The sequence below is a fragment of the Taudactylus pleione genome, unplaced genomic scaffold (assembly GCF_031769625.1).
Source record: "Taudactylus pleione unplaced genomic scaffold, aTauple2 ptg000792l, whole genome shotgun sequence".
Classification (NCBI taxonomy): Eukaryota; Metazoa; Chordata; class Amphibia; order Anura; family Myobatrachidae; genus Taudactylus; species Taudactylus pleione.
Genome location: NW_028285194.1, coordinates 9,678,267 through 9,699,058, shown reverse-complemented (window position 1 = coordinate 9,699,058; position 20,792 = coordinate 9,678,267). Strand labels below are relative to the sequence as shown.

General features: G+C 43.6%; 1 protein-coding gene across 2 annotated transcripts in view; it reads right to left on the bottom strand.

Annotated features, from left to right (window-relative positions):
• Positions 1-11,201: 11,201 nt before the first annotated feature.
• ACOT12 (acyl-CoA thioesterase 12) overlaps positions 11,202-20,792 on the bottom strand; it is a 76,486-nt gene continuing 66,895 nt past the window's right edge. The window contains exons 15-17 of one of the 2 annotated variants that reach the window (XM_088457906.1): positions 19,718-19,844; positions 12,324-12,446; positions 11,202-11,322 (exon numbers count right to left, since the gene is read on the bottom strand). In XM_088457906.1, the coding sequence (XP_088314032.1) occupies positions 11,242-11,322; positions 12,324-12,446; positions 19,718-19,844 (331 nt within the window). In that variant the 3' untranslated portion in view covers positions 11,202-11,241. Of the gene's footprint in view, positions 11,323-11,665; positions 12,447-19,717; positions 19,845-20,792 lie in introns of those variants that run through there. The other variant, XM_088457907.1, reaches the window with a different exon arrangement.

Sequence of the window (20,792 nt, the reverse complement as noted above, 5' to 3'; positions counted from 1 at the left end):
CACATTCCCCTCTACAGACGAAAAATGCTCTAGTCTACAGACAAATACAATAATCATAGCTGCAAACCTATACTATATTACATCACATACATTTGCTTACTAACCACTATAATAGCCACACCAGTCTGCCAATATTCTCAGGCCTGAAGTAAAAAGGAAGGAAGTGGGGAAGAATTGGAAAACCAATTGCACAGGAGTAAAAGTATCAGAAAATGAAGTCTACTCAGGTAGGGTCTCTAGTTCAAGGAAAAGATGGGGGTGCTCCCTAGAGTTTATATGCAGCAAGAGAGGGTAAAGAAAAAGACTCCTTTGCAAGGCACACCCCACAATTTAATAATCACAAAAAATAGAATAGTAGTTAAAACTAGGGGTGTGCACCAGCCACTTTTTGTGTTTTGTGTTTTGGATCTGGATCTTTCTTCATGTTTTGGATCTGGATTGGTTTTGCCAAAACCACCCTTCGGTGTTTTGGGTTCTGGGTTTTATGTTTTGGATCTGTAATTTTTTTAAAAAAAGCATAAAAACAGCTAAAATCACAGAATGTGTTGATTTTTCTGCTCCTATGCTATTAACCTATTCTGAACACTTCACAATAGTGTTTTTATGTCCAAAAGGTTGCACCGAGGTAGATGGATGACTATGCTAAGCGACACGAGTGGGCGGCACAAACACGTGGCCCATCTAGGAGTGACACTGCAGTGGCAGACAGGATGGAAGTTTGAAAAACTAGGCCGCAAACAGTACACAATGCAAAGAAAAAAAAGAGGTGCAAGATGGAATTGTCCTTGGGCCCTCCCACCCACCCTTATGTTGTATAAACAGGACATGCACACTTTAACAAACCAATAATTTCAGCGCCAGGGTCTGCCACACGACTGTGGCTGAAATGATTGGTTCATTTGGGCCCCCACAAAACAAGCTGGCAAATAATCTGTCCCTGCACAAACTGGCTCTACGGAGGCAAGATGTCGTCCTCATCCTCCTCATCCACTGATTCCTCACCCTCTTCAGTGTTGTGTACCTCCTCATCCTCACAGAGTATTAATTCGTCCCTGCTGGAATCCACCACCACAGGTCCCTCTGTACGTTCTGGAGGCTGGTCTCCCTGGAAGAGTTGGTAATTCATTTTTATGAACATCATCTTCTCCACATTTTGTGGAAGCAACCTCCTACGCCTTTCGCTGACCAGGTTCCCGGCTGCACTAAACACTCTTTCGGAGTACACACTGGAGGGGGGGCAACTCAGGTAAAATAGAGCCAGTTTGTACAGGGGCCACCAAATTGCCTCTTTTTCCTGACAGTACAGGTCTGACATGCCTACTTGGATGCTGTCACCGATGTAATCCTTTAACAGACAGACGAACGCTTCTCGCTGCTGCTTTGAGGATGCAGGTGCGGCTACAGCCCACACATTTCACAAAGACAGAAAAAAAAAAAAGAAGAATTTTTATTTTTTGTGGCGCGCACTTTGAGGGTTACACCACCCTTTAAACAGACAGACGCACGCTTGTCGCTGCTGCTTTGAGGATGCAGGTGCGGCTACTGTGCATACATTTCACACACAAACACAGAAAAAAAGATTATTTTATTTTGGTTGGAGCGCACTTTGGGGATTACACCACCCTTTAACAGACAGACGCACGCTTGTCGCTAGTGTGCATACATTTCACAAAGATAGAAAAAAAAAAAGAATGTTTTATTTTGTTTGGAGTGCACTTTGGGGGTTACAGCACCCTTTAACGGACAAGGCAGCCGGCCCTTTACTTATGACACAGGCGCACGCAGTCGCTGAATGGCAAAAGTGGCCAGAAATTTTTCGGGCCACCCAAAGCGTCTCCTGCATGCCCGTCTCTTTTCAGAAAATTCTGCACCACCAAGTTTATTGTGTGAGCAAAACATGGGACGTGCTGGAATTTGCCCAGATGCCCGCACAATATTGGTAGCGTTGTCAGATATCACAAATCCCCAGGAGAGTCTAAGTGGGGCAAGCCACTGGGCGATGATTTCCCTCAGTTTCTCTAAGAGATTGTCGGCGGTGTGCCTCTTACTGAAACCGGTGATACACAGCGTAGCCTGCCTTGGAACGAGCTGGCGTTTCTGAGATGCTGCTACTGGTGACGCTGCTGTTGTTGCTGCGTAAAGTGATACATTTACCCAGTGGGCTGTCACAGTCATATAGTCCTTAGACTGCCCTGTTCCACTTGTCCACATGTCCGTGGGTAAGTGGACATTGGGTACAACCAAATTTTTCAGGACACTGAGGACACTTTTTCTGACGTTTCTGTACAGTCTCGGTATCGCCTGCCTAGTGAAGTGGAATCTAGACAGGATTTGGAACCGGGGACACACTACCTCCATCAATTGTCTAAATCCCACTGCACTAATGGCGGATACCGGACGCACGTCTAACACCAACATAGCAGTCAAGGCCTCAGTTATAAGTTTTGCTTCAGGATAACTGCTGTCGGACTTCATCCTCTTCGCTAAGGACTGTTGGTGGGTCAATTGTTTACTAAAAGTAGTGATGTTCCTACTTCCTCTCTGGGATGATGAACAACTCCCAGCAGCAGCAACAGCACTAGGAGGAAGTGGTTCTTGTTCTTTCCCTATTTTATTTTTATCGGAGAAAGTTTGGTCCTCCATTTATGTTATATTGATATATACGTGCGGCTAAGGCGCACACAAACACAGAAAATATTTTTTATTTTTGTTGGAGACTAGTGCACTTTGTGGGTTACACCACCCTTTAAGAAATGAGCCAGCCGGCCCTTTACTTATGGGACACAGGCGCACGCTTGGCGCTGCTCCTTTGTTGATGCACGTGCAGCCACAGTGCACACAATTCACAAACACAGAAAATATTTTTTTCTTTTGTTTGGAGTGTACTTTGGGGGTTACAGCACCCTTTAACAGTCAAGCCAGCCGGCCCTTTACTTATGACACAGGCGCACGCTTGGCACTACTTTGTTGATGCACGTGCGGCTACTGCGCACACAATTCACAAACAGAAAAAAATATTTATTTTTTTGCACTTGGAGGGAGCACCCCTGATGGACGGAGCACCCCCTGGACAACACTACAGCACCCCTTTAGGACTGGGACACTGCACAGGACTTTGGAGTGGACACCGCCCCTATGGACAACTGACTGCACAACACAGTCCAGCCAGCCCCAATGGACTTTGGAGGAGTGGACACAGCCCCTATGGACAACAGCAGCACAGCACTACACTACACAGCCCAGCCAGCCCTAACTCCCACCCTCCCTCTTCACTGTCTACAGCTGAGTGAGAAAATGGCGCCGACGCGGGTACCTTATATAGAATCCAAAACCGGCGAGACCCGGAAGGCGGGATGATGACGTTTTGCCTCGATTTCAGATCTGAGTCAGGCGGGAAAAGTCGAGCCTGACTCGGATCGGCCTCAGATCAGGGGGTTTCTCGGGGGGGTTCGGATTTCAGAGATCCGAACCCGCTCACCCCTAGTTAAAACATACCTTTAATTAAATACTCAATAAAAAGAGAAAATCACTAGAATATCTATCTATGACAGGGCCGGATTACCAATGGGGCGGATGGAGCTACAGCTCCAGGCCTCCAATCAAAATAGGCCCACAGCGTCTGTGACTAACCTGCTGCTGTAGACAGGATGGTATTTTCCTGCTACAGCAGCCTGCCAGTGGCCGTCCAAAGCCCTGCCCCCAGCTATGGCCCACAACCTCCCCCCAGCCGCATCACTGGTGGATCATGCGCAGCACACACAGCAGCAGTTACATGGGATGTCAGTGCAGTGAAGGGCTTCTCTAGTCTTTCCTGCGTGGGTCAGCGCTGCAGAACACTCATATTGACCCAGCGCTTCCACGGTGCTTACCTGAAGCAACACAGGAAGCAGCCTCACTGGCAGCTGCGTGAAGGCAGCATGAGGTAAGGTCAGCAGCTGATCATGGACACGCAGGCTGACTGGCTGAGGGGTGAGGCACAGACAATATGATTTTGGAAATTGAGAGTATGCTGTGTATATTGCTGGGGCAATATTTATACATATATCTGTAGGGGCAATGCTGTATATACTGCTCTGGTAATGTGGTGTACATTGTATCTGTGAGGGCAGTGCTGTAAATACAGCATTGCCTACACAGATATAATATACACAATGTTTGCCCCATAACAGCAGTACACACAGCATTTCCCTCTAAAGATGTAATATATACAATAATATTACCCCAATATAAGTGTTATGGGAGTAATATTGTGTATATTACATCTGTGGGGGCAATGCTGTGTATACTGTTGGTATAGAGGTAATATTATGTACATTACATCTGTGGTGGCAATGCTGCGTATACTGTTGGTATGGGAGTAATATTGTGTATATTACATCCAGTGGCGTAACTAGGGTATTTGGAGCCCAGGGCAAATTTGAAAAGGGAGCCCCCCCCCCCCTGATGTGTGCGCGCGCCTAAGGCGCGTGCGGCAAGGAAAATGGGCGTGGTCACTTAAAAATGGGGCGTGTCAACATGACACCCCTTTATTTTCACGCTGAACATTCCTATCCATATGCACCTTAACCTCAGTAGTACCCCTTATACAGTACCCCCAGTATGCAGTCATGGTCCCTCTTATGCAGGCCCATAGTAGTGCCCCTTATACAGTATCCCCAGTAGTGGTCCCCCTTATACAGCCCCCAATTAGTTCCCCTTACTCAGTACCCCCAGTAGTGGCCCCCCCAAATGCAGTGCCCCATGTAGTGTTCCCCCTTATGCAGTGCCCCCAGTAGCAGTCCCCACAATGCAGTGCGCCCAGTAGCAGTAACCCCTTATGCAGTGCCCTTTATATAGTGCCCCCAGTAGTAGTCCCCCCCCATGCAGTGCCCTTTATATAGTGCCCCCAGCAGTAGTCCCCCCCATGCAGTTTTCCCAGTAGTGGTCCCCCTTATGCAGGCACCCAGTAGTGATCCCCCCTATCCAGTGCCCCCTGTAGTGGCCCTTCCTATTATTGCCCCCAGTAGTGGTCCCCCCAGTGCAGTGCCTCTAGTAGTAGGCCCCTTTTATAATGCCCCCAGTGGTAGTTCCCCCCCCCCCCAAGTAGTAGTCCCCAGTAGAGGTTCCCCCTCCCAATTAAGTGCCCCAGTAGTAGCCCCCCCAGTAGAGGTCCTCCCAATAATGGTGCCCCCAGTAGTAGCCACCCCTCCCCCGTTGTGCCCCCACCCCCAGCAGAGGTCCCCCCAGTAGTAGCCACCCTTCCTCCGCCCCAGTAATGCAGACAGGTTTAAAAAATATATATATAAAAATATACTTACCTGAATCCACGCTGCTGCTGCTCCGGTCTGCGACACCGCTCCCGCTGGCGCACTCAGCATTATGGGAGAGACGTCATGACGTCTGTCCCATTACCCACTGCAGGAGCCGGACGGAAGCCCGGCTCTTGCAGTGGGTGCTGCAGCAGTCAAGGAGAGTCTATCTGACTCTCATTGGCTGCTGTTTAACACATACATCGCCGCCAGAGCTGGCGGCGATGCGTGTGTTATGCACAGCCCGAGCCCGCCTACTAGCGCTATTGGGCAAGCGCTCAGGGGGAGGGAACGGGCTCAGCTGTGCAGCACAGGACCGGCGCTGGAAGCCTAGCGCCGGTCCTGTGTAAATGTGTAGCGCTGACCACACTCACTGCGTTCGGCGCTACACTGGTGGCTAACTAGGGCGGGCCGGACCATGGCCCACAGCACCCCCTCGCGCCGCCGGTTCCACGGCACCCAGGGCACGCACCCTGCCCGACCCTCCCTAGTTACGCCACTGATTACATCTGTGGGGGCATTGCTGTGTATACTGTTGGTATAGGGGTAATATATATATTACATCTGTGGGGGCAATGCTGTGTATACTGTTGGTATAGGGGTAATATTATGTATATTACATCTGTGGGGGCAAATGCTGTGTATACTGGTGGTATTGGTGTAATATTCTGAATATTACATATGTGGGTGCAATGCTGTGTATACTGTTGGTATAGTGGTAATATGTATATTACATCTGTGGGGGCAATGCTGTGTATACTGGTGGTATTGGCGTAATATTCTGAATATTACATCTGTGGGTGCAATGCTGTGTATACTGGCAATTTTATATATATATCAACCACATTGTTTAAATAGAAATCACAGGGGCTCTGCACTCACCATAATAAATAATAATAATAATAATAATAATAATAATAATAAACAGTGGGGTTTCAGTTCATGAATTGATCAATGCATTTAAGCTTGCAGCCCATCGTCACGGGACCCCACTTTACTGCAAGTCCTTACTCTATTGCTCAGAATTATAACATTTATAATTATAAATTCTGTTTATTATGTTTATTATTATTAGTTATTATGGTGAGTGCAGAGCCCCTGTGATTTCTATTTAAACAATGTGGTCACATACCATGTTGCACCCCAAATCTAGGAATGGTGAGTGCCGTGGATTAGTGCTTTTTGTTTATTTTGATACATTTTTATAATTAATCATTTCTGTGATCACATTTTCTCATGCACCCCTTTTAACTAGTTTAATTAATTTGTGTTAGCTGTTTTCCTAGGTGCTTTGCAACAGGTGTGCTTGGTAACTGTCTCAAGTTTAAAAGCAAAGTTGCTGTGAGCTTTAAACCTTGATAGCATACCCTGAGTTTAACACTAATGTGATGGCTATGTCCATGTTATACTTCTGAGCAATAGAGTAGGGACTTGCAGTAAAGTGGGGTCCCGTGACAATGGGCTGCAAGCTTAAATGCAGGGTCGGACTGGCCCACAGGGGAACAGGGGAAACCCCCAGTCCAACACTGCTTAAATGCATTGATCAATTCATGAACTAAAACCCCACTGTTTATTATTTTTAGTTATTATGGTGAGTGCAGAGCCCCTGTGATCTCTATTTAAACAATGTGGTCACATACCATGTTGCACCCCAAATCTAGGAATAGTGAGTGCCGTGGATTAGTTGTGTGTGTGTGTATGTTTTTTCTTTTTTTTTTTCTTCTCTCTCATTACTGCCTCCCAGCATTGCGGTCCAGGGTTTGAGTCCCACCATGGCCCCTACCGTGTGGAGTTTGTACATTCTCCCTCTAATATACTGGTCTTTATTTCCTCTGGTACTCTATAGTACCCATTAAAAGACAATTTCCTATTTCCGTCAAGGTGGTTATCTGGCATTAATGGATGGCTGGTAACGGTCACTGATAAGTGATCCATTTCTTATCCAAAGTAGGATTAAAATTGGCTGATATTTGTACGTAATACATGTGAATATAATGCACCATGGTCCTGATCAGGGCTGCACACAATGCCGATGTTGTTTTATTTGAGTGATGTTTTGCTACTGCGCATGCACGAAAATCACTATAAATTGGTATGACGTATGCGTCACACTGTGTGTACGCACAAAGATGCTTCTGTGATTGAGATGCATGGTATCAGAACGGTCTTGGAAAAGTGATGAGCGTGCCCGGCAAGTGACTGGGAGGGGGCTATTACTGCACACAAATATGCTCTGTGTCAGCTTTTGGATTTCTTGTATAATAAATTTAAAAGTCTGAGTGTTGACAAACAGTTAATTTTTTTGTGGAGACTGGGGAAAGTGGACCCAATGGATCTCTGCCAGTCTGCTAAAAGTCTATATGTCGCTCCAATGTCTAAGGCAAATTTATCATTATCAGGTATATTTCTGTTAATAAAATAAAAATTGTTGCATTTTATTAATAACCATAGTTTGTATTTTTACTATTTATTTTTTATTCAGTGGTCAATAATGTAACAGGTGATCTATTAGCTTCATATTAGCACACCCCACAGCACAGACCACACCTCCACAGTACTGGACACATCCTCATATCACTAGCCACACCCTCATTTCAGTTGTCACGCCCCCTGCGGCAGCACACAATAGGCCCTTCATAAAATTCAGCTCCAGTCCCATGAGGACCTTAATCTAGCACTGATCTATGATCATATTACGGAGATAAATGAATGATCCAAGCACTAATACACAGACAAAAAATAAAAAAATATATAGAATAAAAATTTACGAAAAATAACAATAGTGACACAGGATAGTTATGTGTATAATCTCAGACACTTATCATGTATCCCTATGCAAAAAGTAGAACACCGATGTATGTAGTCTGTATCCACTGTGATGATTATGGTTAGATCTAAGCAGTAACTGATGTAATGTATGTGTTTTAGGTATGGTACCCTGCTGTAATTGCCGCTCTATATAGAATATATATACACATATACACATACACACACACACACACACACAGGATCTAAATGTTTTGCAAGCTGCGCTATCAATGCCGCCCATATGTACTCGGAAACCAAAAAATGATTCTGCATACAGTGGAAGAAACTGAAATTTATACAAATGACAGTGTATTGTTATCAATATGTATAGCTTGCTACCAGTTGCTGGACACATGTATATGCACGGAATCTAGTCGTTCTGCATGCAGCAGTGAAATAAATGCGACACCTCACTGTGATAGTCACACACCCATATGCAGAATCTAATAGTGCTGTATGCAGCAGAAAAGATACATAAGTAGGAACTCATGAGCAAAAATCATACATCTGAAATAATAATCTAATCACAGTTGATATACTGGTGATACGAAGCGTCCACTGTCACTCGTCTATCCAACAGAATCAGTTCATGTGCACGCTCAATGTTCACAACAGTCGTGGACATGCGTCTGGCTCCTTCTTCATGGCTGACACTTGTGCGACCTTCTTTGAACTTCTCTATCCATTCATACACACTTCTTCTCAACAAAACCCTTTCTCCATACTGTGCACAAAGTCTTCGATAAATATCAGCACCAGACACACCCTCAAGCCACAAAAAACGAATCTGTACACTGCTCTTCTTTCGTGCAAGTCACAAGTGGGGCAGCCATTTTTACTTGCACTGCAGTCACAAATGACCTGACATAACACATTCAAACCTGCACAGCAGTGACTTATAAGACAGTGTGGCCAACAGAAGTAACTGGAGTGCGGATATTTTTTATAACTGGAGTGCGGATATTTTTTTTACTTCCTTTTTGATACCCTCGTGTGTGTATATATATATATATTCTATACAGTATCCATCCACTCCAGTGCTGCTGTATGTCTGTCCACTCCAGTCCCCTCAGGCTCAGGCTGTATCCAACTGCTTTCATATATAAGCAGTGTGACTCCGTTGTGTCCTTTTGTCATTTGCAAAAACAGTAAAAAAAAAAAAAGTTTTTGAATTATTTTTGTGTGCTAATTGTTGTGTGTGCTGTACCCCACTACATTTGTTCACACATACATTCATACGCACTGTGTTACCCCAGCATGGTGAGCTGTCATTTGCAAAAAAGTAGTAAAACTAAAATAGAGAGAAGAGTAGCAGCAGGAACCAAATACTAGAGCTGTAGCTGCTGCAACCGGTCATGACGATACTAGTCCTTCAATGTCATCTACTAAAACTGAATACAGGGTTTAAGTCAGGACATCTAAAATAAAAAACATGCCATTCACCACATGCAGTGGCAAGTAAAGGCTCAGGCTACTCTGTGTATCACCGGCTTCATCAAGAGGCATATCAGTGTCAACCTGTAGATAGGAAAACTCAGGGAAGTCATTGCAAAATGGCTTAAACCTACTTGGACTCTCCTTGGGATGATTTCTGACAATGCCACAAATATTCTGAGAGCATTACAGCTCGGAGGATTTCAAACACATCCCATAATCAATTTAATGGTGCAGATTTTTTTTTTTAAATGACAGGGACATGTCAAGTCAACGAGCCATGACATGTTCAAAATGTACCTTACTGCAACGCAATGGAGAATACTTTGTGTTGTGCAAGGTGCTGAAACCAATGGAAGTTGTCACCTGTGAAGTGAGTTCAGACACTGCCAGCTTGAGTCAGGCAATTCCCCTAATTAGACTTTTGAGAAAGCAGCTTGAGAAACTGGAGGAGAAGCTGAAATGAAGCGATTCCGCTAAGTATGTTGAACTTGTACATCAAGTCCTTTATTTGCTTCACCAGGATCTAAGGGTTGTTAGCATCTTAAAATCAAACTGTCAGCTCAAGTTACACATGACATGGTGACATCTCCTCCTTCAGTTTCTCCGACAACTGTGGAAACCCACTGCTGATGCAGTTGAGCCAACACAACAGTTTGACATCTGGTCGTGTCTAAAAGAATTGCAGAAAGTTTGTGACATCTCTGCCACTACGCCATCTAATATGGTCACCATTCAAAGAACGGTTGAGGACTATTTTAATGATAGCATCCAAATAGACATATCAGACAGTCCGTTTGACTACTGGCAGGAAAAAAAAGGAAATTTGGAGGCCCTTGCACAAACTGGCTCTGCTTTACTTAAGCTGCCCATCCTCCATATCAGCGATCAGTGTAGGAGGCTACTTCTACAAATCTCACGAGAAAGACTTTTACCAGCAATTACATCAAAGTCCAGAGACACCTGTAATGGTAAACATGATGTACTCACTGATGAGGGAGAGTGGCTCTAAGATGTTGTCGCCATTATTACAGTTTGTACGTAGAGATATTTGCCAGCAATGTCAGCTGCCCATTGGTAGCTTGTTTTGTGGGGGCCAAAACAAACCAATCACTTCAGCCACAAGTGGCAGTCCCTGTCGCTGAAGTGATTGGTTTGTTAAACTGTGAATGTCCTATTTAATGTATGCAACATATGGGTGAATGGGAAGAGAAGGACCATTCCATCTTGCACCTCTTTTCTTTTTATTACACGCTGCTTGGGACATTGCTGACTGTCTTTTAGCATAGACAACAAACATTTTTATAGTTTATTAAACTGCCATCTTGTCTGCCACTGCAGTGCCACTCTGTTTCCTATATGTGCCATGTTGGAAGTTGAACTGCCACATGTTTGTGCCACCCACTGCTGTCGCTTAGCTTAGTAAGCCAGCTAGCTCGGTGCAACCTTGTGGCCTAAACTGGATGAAAATATTGAGAGCTGTGAGGTTGTCAAAATTGACTGGAAATGACTGGAAAATAATGTTGTTGAGGTTAATACTGTAGGAACAAATATAGGCCCAAATTATGTGATTTTTAGCCATTTTTAGCATTTTCTGATAAAAATACATATCCAAAAAATGCAAGGGCATTTTTTTGCAAAACCAAAACAAAGTTAATACTTATCCAAAAAACGTGGGTCTGCGCACATCTTAAGTTTTAAATATGTTTTTCTATGCACTCATCAGGTCTGGCTCTAGCCTATTAGTGGCCTTTTCATCATTCAAAATTGTGTAGATCAGGCCATCCCTTCCCTGGAATGAAAAAAAAAAAAAAAAGACACTAATTTAAAAAATAGATTTTTTTTTAATTAATAAACTGATTTAACTATAATTTTAACCTTTTATAAACAGGTTTCTAATATTACAGTTGTGTCTTATGGAAAGTAAAGTAATCTATATGTAAAATGTCCATTGCTAAAGACAAGTCCAAAGTTCCTGAATCAACAAAAATTGCTAGGAAGTAATCTCAGGTAGTTGTAAATAATTCCAGACTTTACTTTAAAATCCTGCATGCTACCTTTTTGTTACTCTAGCATTTGGCGCCATCTACTGTTCCAAAGTAGTTGTCACAGTTACATTAAAAAGAAGTAAAACAAGTAACATATCAAGAATATTTTTAATTGCATTTTTTTTTACTGAAAACTACAGCATAAAGTGGATTCATAGAATGTCAGTGGGAGTGATATTGGCTAATAAATAGTGATGTGTAAACAGGGCATATGCTGTAACCCCCAGCAACCACTTTAGTCTAGTACAAATTGGACAAATGAAAATAAATATCTAATTGGTCGCTGCACTACATGACATGTTTGTGAAGCTTTAAAATGAGTGCACTACATAATAAAGATTTGTTTTAATGTATTAAATAAAGAATATAAAAATTACTAGTGAATTAATGTGTTTGTTTTATACAAGTAAAATTTATGATGAGGCTTAAACACCATTTTTCGCTCAGTGTGGACGACTGCAGTAGATAAAATTATTAAATATATAATACATAGTCAGATATTAGAGTCATTTATATAGAACTTTCCTGTTGACTGTCACCTGGATTTGTCCAACTGTTTGTTTCCTGTTAGTTAAGGTGCAGGAAGAGTGGAGAGGGGAGGTTAGAGTAGGGGCAAGTCTGGGCAAAATAAGGGAGACAGGCGAGTGCAAGATTGCAGAAAGGGGTAGAAAGTAGAAAGAGTGCTCAGAGCTTTCTGAGAGTTGGAGTAGAGACACTGAATTATCTACAATAATGTTGTGTAGACCTTGGCAGTCTCTAAGAATTTTATGCAAGAAGCAGCGGTCTCTTTTATAGAATTAGACCAGCCAGTGAGATTTTCTTCCACATACGGCATCACGCCAGATGTCAGCTGGTTCAGATAAAGTACCTGCAAAACAGAGAAAGAATTACACACAAAAACACATTAACAGAGACTAAAACAGACACAAACCGAAAGATCACAAAACAACAGATAAAGATCCTAAAAACACATTAACATTGAAATTTAGGTGCAAATTGCCATTTTGAGCCCTGAGTTTTTAGTTGTGTATCATGGGGATGTTTGCACCTCTTGTATTCATTTCCTTGGTTAGTGATGTCCATGTGTAAGCCATTTTTAAATTGTGAAATATAATTAGTCTGTAGCCAGTCATCATATTCTAACGTCTACAATATAAGCAAAACCTGTAGCCAGCTAGGGCACTAGGAAAAGCACAACATTAACTGTACAAGCAGGATAGAAATTTAAAACTCATAGTATAAAAATCAATATATTATATGCAACTTCTAAAACTTTTTCCTAACAAACTGTATAAGTGTATTCATGAACCTTAAATATAAAAAACACAAAGCAAATTAAATTTCCTGTATTGCAGAGTGCAAGTATATTAAACTATTAGTGTTTACCAATTCTATGATCTATATACAAGTCAAAGCACTGTAAACTGTCATCAGAGATCATTATAAGGGTAATGCATCTTGTACTAGTCAGATTATAAAGATACATATTTTTAGGATATTTGAAATAACCCAAAGTTATAGTGTTAGTAGATTTTCTTGTGAATTTTAACTATTTCTTCCAAGTAGTAAAATGAAGGTGATATGCGGTGATGCAGGAGGAAGACGTGGTAATATAGTTTGCGTATGCAAACCAGGCCTAACAGAAGGATATTTTAACAGCTGCCATTTTCCCCTCTCTCATTATTACTACTATTCCTTACATTCAAAAGGGGAGGGCCAGATAGACAGGGGTGACACAGATTGGGGAGACAGTGAGCAAGGAGCATGGGGCAGTGGGTTTGGATGACAGCTGGATGGCTTTGATGAAGAAGTGGGTCTTGAGAGACCGTTTGATGTTTTGTATAGACAAGGAGAGCATGAGGAAGAAAGTTCCAGAAGTAGGGGAGCTACACGGGTAAAATCTTGGAGGCAAGAGTGGGAGGAAGTAATCATTTGGCAGAAGAAACTGCATTCATTTGTGTAGCGAAGTTGGTGGGCGGGAGTGTGGCCAGAGATGTAAATAGGAGATGATTGGGTGAGGGCTTTGTAAGTGAGTGTGAGAAGCCTGAATATGGTTCTGAGGGGGAAGGGGAGCCAGTGTAGAGCTTGTAGGAGAGGGGAGGCAGATGTAGAACATTTGAAGGGGAAGATGAGCTGGGTCGCAGCATTGAGGACATACAGGAGGGGAAAGAGGTGCGAGTCAGGGAGGCCAGATGAGAGGAGGTTACAGTAGTCCAATCTGGAGATTACGAGTAAGTGGATGAGGATCTTAGTTGCCTCCAGGGTGAGAAAGGGTCTAAACCTGGCAATATTTCTGAGAAAATAATGGCAGAGCTGAAGGAGTTATACTTCTTCCTCTCCTTGAAACCATACATTCAGTACCTCTAAGACAGTGCACTTGTGGTCTAGAGGAGATGGTGGTACTGTCAATAGATCATGTAATTGTGGGGGATGAGGTTATTTGGGAGAATGGGAAGATGATCAGCTCAGTCTTAGACATGTTACATTTAAGATGGCGCTGGGACATCCATGAAAAAAAAGAGAGAAACAGTTGGAGACAAGTGAGGAGAGAGGTCAGGAGAGAAGTAGGTGTGTCATTTAGAGATATTGGATGCCAAAAGTAAAGTATAGAGGGTGGGGTGTAGGGTAGGGTTGAGGAAGGGCAGAGAAGGGAGTTGAAAGTGTTGGAGATAACTGGGGTTGGAGGACTGGGAGATATGGGGGTCTATTTACTAAGCAGTGTTAGGAGACAGAGTGAAAAAGTGATAAGATGCCAGCCAATCAGCTGCCAACTGTCATTTTTCAGACACAGCCTGTGAGATGGCAGTTGGGAGCTGATTGGCTGGCACCTTATCACTTACTTATCACTTTTCACTCTGTCTCCTAACACTGCTTAGTAAATAGACCCCATGGTTCCTAAAATATGATGGGGAGAGCATAAATTTACAGATGTGGCCACATACACGTTTGCTCAAGCCGTGACAAATAGCCCCTTAATGGTGCCACAGACTGTGACTTATCCACCCCAAGCTTCCCACAAGACTTTTCCCCAAAACATGTGACTGTCACATCACTAATGTTACAAATGAACGATGCAGGGGGTACACCGACTACTGGTGCTAGCAAGTCATGTGTGAGGACTACTGTAACTCACTAATCTGGTTACAAAAAGCAATAGACAAAGTTCAAAATGAGCGGTCACACCATGCCTCGTGCCATGTATCGTTATGTTTAATATGTAGCTTTATATCTATTCCTTTGTGACAAAATAATTAGTGTGACTGGGACACTGACTGACTGTGTGCGGCTATGATGAGAAGCACAATTTTGGAAAAAGCATTTAAAGTACTGGAATAACTACCCATGGTGGAGCATCTTATACCCCTTTCAGATATACAACCCGGGAAATTTCCTGCTCAGACCCGGGAATTTCTCCTGTGGCAATTCCCGGGTATTTGGTCAAGACCCCCCCCTTTCACACTACAGTGTCTACCCGGGAAATTCCCAGGTAGACCCCTTTCAGACAAGAGCAGGGTTTTTCTGCTTACCTGCCTCTTCTCTGCCGTCTGCTCCTCCTAGCCTATCCCCTCTCTGGCTGCTCCTAGCCTATCCCCTCTCTGGCTGATGATTATGTCATCATTCAGCTGCCGAAAGCAGGCCAATCATAATGCAGATTTTTTATTTTTTTTTAATTGTACATTTTTTTAAAATGTATTTTAATTCCCTGGTGGTCCAGCGGGATAGCGGGTGGCCCGCTATGGCTGGGACCAGTCGGCGGTCTCCAGCACGGGTGTCCCCGGCGTCCGGCTGGGGTCCTGTCTCGCTGAAACAGCAACCAGTGAGGGGGCGGCCCGCTGTGGCAGAGACAGAGACCCGCCGGCAGGTGTCCCCACTGTCCGGCTGGGGTTCTCTGTACACAGCCGGCCGGGGGTGGTGAGCAGCAGCGCTGAGCGTCCTATAGGACGCTCTGCACTGCCAACTACATGTAAAAGCTGCTTGGTGCTGCCCGGGTAGCACCATTCAGATAGAAGCAGGGTATTTTCCCGGGACTTAAGTCCCGGGAAAAACCCTGGTCGATTGAAGGGGCGGCTACCGGGAACGTGTGCGCTATATAGATAACTGGTAATAAATAAAATAAAAACGCTAGGTGATTGAGGACACATCCGTACATCTAACTGCACACCTCCCTTAGGGCTATTTCACACACTACGGTTTTGTCCTTTCAGCAAAAAAACAGATGTGGATGTTACAAATACATTAGGGCTTCCATACTGCACAAACACAAGAACATGGTACAGTTGCCGTGTTACAGCTGTGATAAACAATGACTAGGACGGCTGTCGTCCATGGTTTCAGTTTTAGAGATTGAAAGGAGATTCAAAGACACGGCAACAACATTACACAAGGCACAAAACCGCTCTTCATGACGTCTCTCCCTTCACCCACTGCGGGAACCGGAAGGCGGCGCTCATGAGTGAGCGCCAGTCCTGGGTGCAGCAGCCAATGAGTCTGACTGTTGAAACAAAAACACCTCCACCGGGTACTACCGCGTACAGTGAGTGTACTACCCAGCACCGGCAGCGGCGTGTTTGTGTAGTGTGGACTCAGCATGGTCCACACTGCACACTAAAACCACTGATCTGAATGGCGGATGCCCCCCCCCCCCTCCCCACCTGTCCGACAGCGCCCAGGGCACGTGCCCAGCTCAAGCCCCTGTAGTTGCTCTACTGCTGGCGTGCCATATGATAAGGGGGCTGAACATGTAAAGTACTACAAATAGGGAACACTGACAAAGGGATCTAGTGCAATATGCCAAGGTGGGGGCAGAGTTTAAACAAGAATCTAATTAGTACATTTGTTAGTATCTCTATATTTCACTGTTAGTGGTCCATTATCTAATATATACATTGATGTCTGATATCACAGCTCACTGATTATAAAGTATCTCCTCCAATGTAAGTATACAGCTCTTAGAAACAGAGTTTATACAGGTCTTAGAACTCCGACGTGGTTTCTAGCTGCCATTTAATTTTACAGTAAGGGGGTACATTATTCCATATAATACACATTTTTTTCTTTGATTCAAAAACATTGTGTGTGCATGAGATGCTCAGTTATTTATTTTACCTTCATTAATAGTTAAGCATTCAATCATGGTACACAGACATCCATAATCTCAACATAATGACAATTTTTGTAATATATATATATATATATAGATTTTACACATACACAGTGCATCCGGAAAGTATTCACAGCGCTTCACTTTTCAACATTGTTATGTTACAGTCTTATTGCAAAATGGATTAAATTCATTTTTGCCCTCAAAATTCTACACACAATGGGGGTCATTCAGACCCACTCGCGAGCGGCAGTCCGCTCGCAAGTGGGTCGATGTTCCCCACTGCGCATGCGCACGACGGAGGGAGCATGCTCGATGCTCGATGTTGATTGACAGCACGCCCCCTTTGGTGGGCGTTCCGGGGGCGTGCCTGCCAGATGGAGGCGTTCCTATGGGAACGCCTACCGTCTGAAGCCGGCCCCACTGACATCACTAGTTGAGAAACCCGACCACAGGGTTTCACTCGCAAGTCCGATGGTCGCGATGGTCAAGACCATCGCGACCATCTTGTTGGCCGCTCGTATATGCTGTGGGTGGTGACCCACAGCTATACGAGCGTCCAGGACGACGCTCCATTTTAATGGAGGTGGGCCCTGATTCAGAGCGAGCGCTCTGAATCAGGGCCAATATCCCATAATGACGACGTGTAAAGTTTTTCAGATTTTTGCTAATTTAATTTAAAAAAAAAAAAATCACATGTGCATAAGTATTCACAGCCTTTGCTCAATACTTTGTTGATGCACCTTTGGTAGCAATTACAGCCTCAAGTCTTTTGAATATGATGCCACAAGCTTGGCACACCTATCTTTGGGCAGTTTCAGCCATTCCTCTTTGCAGCACCTCTCAAGCTCCATCAGGTTGGATGGGAAGCGTCGGTGCACAGCCATTTTCAGATCTCTCCAGAGATGTTCAATCGGATTCAAGTCTGGGCCACTCAAGGACATTCACAGAGTTGTCCTGAAGCCCCTCGTTTGATATCTTGGCTGTGCGCTTAGGGTCGTTGTCCTGCTGCAAGATGAACAGTCGCCCCAGTCGGAGTTCAAGAGCGGTCTGGAGCAAGTTTTCATCCAGGATGTCTGTATATTGGCTGCATTCATCTTTCCCTCTATTCTGACTAGTCTCCCAGTTCCTGCCGCTGAAAAACATCCCCACAGCATGATGCTGCCACCACCATGCTTCACTGTAGGGATGGTATTGGCTTGGTGATGAGTGGTGACTGGTTTCCTCCAAACATAACGCCTGGCATTGACGCCAAGTAGTTCAATCTTTGTCTCATCAGACCAGAGAATTCTGTTTCTCATGGTCTGAGAGTCCTTCAGGTGCAGTTTGGCAAACTCCACGCAGTCTGCCATGTGCTTTTTACTAAGGAGTGGCTTCCGTCTGACCACTCTACCATACAGGCCTGATTGGTGGATTGCTGCAGAGATGGCTGTCCTTCTGGAAGGTTCTCTTCTCTCCACAGAGGAATGCTGTAATCTCTGACAGAGTGACCATCGGGTTCTTGGTCACCTCCCTGACTAGGGCCCTTCTCCCACGATCGCTCAGTTTAGACGGCCGGCCAACTCTAGGAAGAGTCCTTGTAGTTCCGAATTTCTTCCATTTACAGATGATGGAGGCCACTGTGCTCATTGGGGACCTTCAAAGCAGCAGATATTTTTCTGTACCCTTCCTCAGATTTGTGCCTCAAGACAATCCTGTCTCAGAGGTCTACAGACAATTCCTTGGACTTCATGCTTGGTTAGTGCTCTGACATGCACTGTCAAGTGTGGGACCTTATACAGACAGGTGTATGCCTTTCAAAATCACGTACACACAACTGAATTTACCACAGGTGGACTCCAATTAAGTTGTAGGAACATCTCAAGGGTGATCAGTGGAAACAGGATGCACCTGAGCTCAATTTTGAGCTTCAGGGCAAAGGCTGTGAATACTTAAGTACATGTGATTTCTTAAGCTGCATACACACGTAATGATGTTAGTAACCAACAATTTTCGTTAACGATTTTCATTCAGATTTTCCCTTGAAAAAGTGAACGAAAATAGTTTCGAAAAATCGTTGGTTACTAAATTAATGAACTTTTTTTTCAACGATTTTCATGAACGATGTTTTAAACATGCATATAGTGAATGGACAACGTTCATTCTGTACAACGAACGATTTTCTGAACGAAAACAGTTCTGTTGGATAGTCAGAATGGACGATAAACTACAAACGGGAGCGCGCTTGAATGATTATCGTTCACCCAAAAAAAAGGAACGATTTTACAAGAATGACGTCGTTATAGTTAAATTGTTAAAAAAAAATTGTTAAATGTGTACGCACCTTTAGTTTTTACATGTTTTACTTCATTTGCAAAAATCCCCAAAAAACTGTTTACACGTTGTCATTATGGGGCATTGTGTGTAGAATTTTGAAGACAAAAATAAATTTATTCCATTTTGAAATAAGGCTGTAACAGAAAATGTGGAAAAAGTGAAGCGCTGTGAATACTTTCCGTGTGTGTGTGCGCGCGCATATAATATATATATATATATATATATATATATTATATATACACATACATACATATATACACATACATATCTACACACGTGTGTATATATATATATATATATATATATATATATATATATATATATATACACACACACACACACATATACATATATACACACACACACACACACACACACACACACACATACACATCCTCTCCTATATGCAACAGTTTTATGTTGATATCAGATCCTGTTGAGTAGTGAAGTAAATGACCCTAATGACCTAGACAACCTCACCCGTCCATTAAAAGTGTCTATGGAGCTTTTATCACAATATTGGCAAGTCTGATGGGACCCATTTTTCCTTTCATTATTACATCCATTATTCAAAATTAATCAAGTAGCCCTTGGGACTGCATGTTAGTTACTTCTCAATGGATCAGGTTGTGTAACCTAGTATACTGGCTGACAAAAGGGTCAAAAGACCAGGCTGAAAAAGATTAACTTATTTATATGAAGACAAGATAGCAATGGCACACCTGGCACTCATCTGTACCCCGACTGTAAATCAGGAACCCTGCACACTGAACCTCACTCCTCAGGTACTCTACAGATGGAGGGCACGACGCCAAGGTGACCGATGTCATCGCAATAACGCAAGGATCTCTGAAACAAGAATATCTTAAATTAGAAAGTTATCAAGGTAACAATTATTTTAAGTAGTAAGTACACGGATGTTACACCTGTTCACATGTGTGCATTGTGGAGCTGCATAAGCCCTATGTGGTATTACCCCTTGGTCAGCCATCTGGCTGCACTGCAGCTCAGTCTCCCTGACCTCTGTGTCCTGTGGAAATAAGTTGGCAAACAGGGGTACTGCACATTCAGGCTTGGCAACAGCAGAATAAGTGAAATATACAGTAGATGAAACTAGTGAATTGGTGCTCTGCTACCATCGATGTAAAGAATGGGTGTCAATGACATTTATTTATGGTCTCTATGGACCTGAATCTAAGTTGGGAGCAAAGCAAAAAAGAGCGTATCTGGGCACCGGGACAAACCATGTTGCAGTACAAGGGGTGCATATACATTTTTTTTTTTTGCATGCTTACTGCACATGTTCTCAAACGCAGTCCTCATGGCACCCCAACATGCCAGGTTTTAGAGATATCTATGGTTGAGCACAAGGTCGTTAAATCAAATGGACTGAGGTACTAATTAAATGACATGTGGTCAAGAATGGATATCATTAAAACCATTCACTGTTAGGGTGCCTTGAGGACAGAGTTTGGGAACCTCTGGCTTACTGCTTTTGCATGTAGCCCATAAATGCTTGATAGCTTTATCTTTACACTGCAATTTAGATATCAGTTTGTACATGGCTCGCTCACGTATCAATCTCTGCATATTAGAAGTCAGCCCCACCTGCTGTGCAGCATGGTTCCACCAAGGTGCAATGTTATCTGCTCTTTTTTGCTTTGCTCCTAATTCAGAATCAGGCTGTGTGTTCAGTATGTACCTAAAATATTTCACCACTAATCACACTGTTTACAGAGGTTACTTGGCATAATGAGTCCCTTGGATCAGGTGCTATTCTACTCAGCTTCACATGGT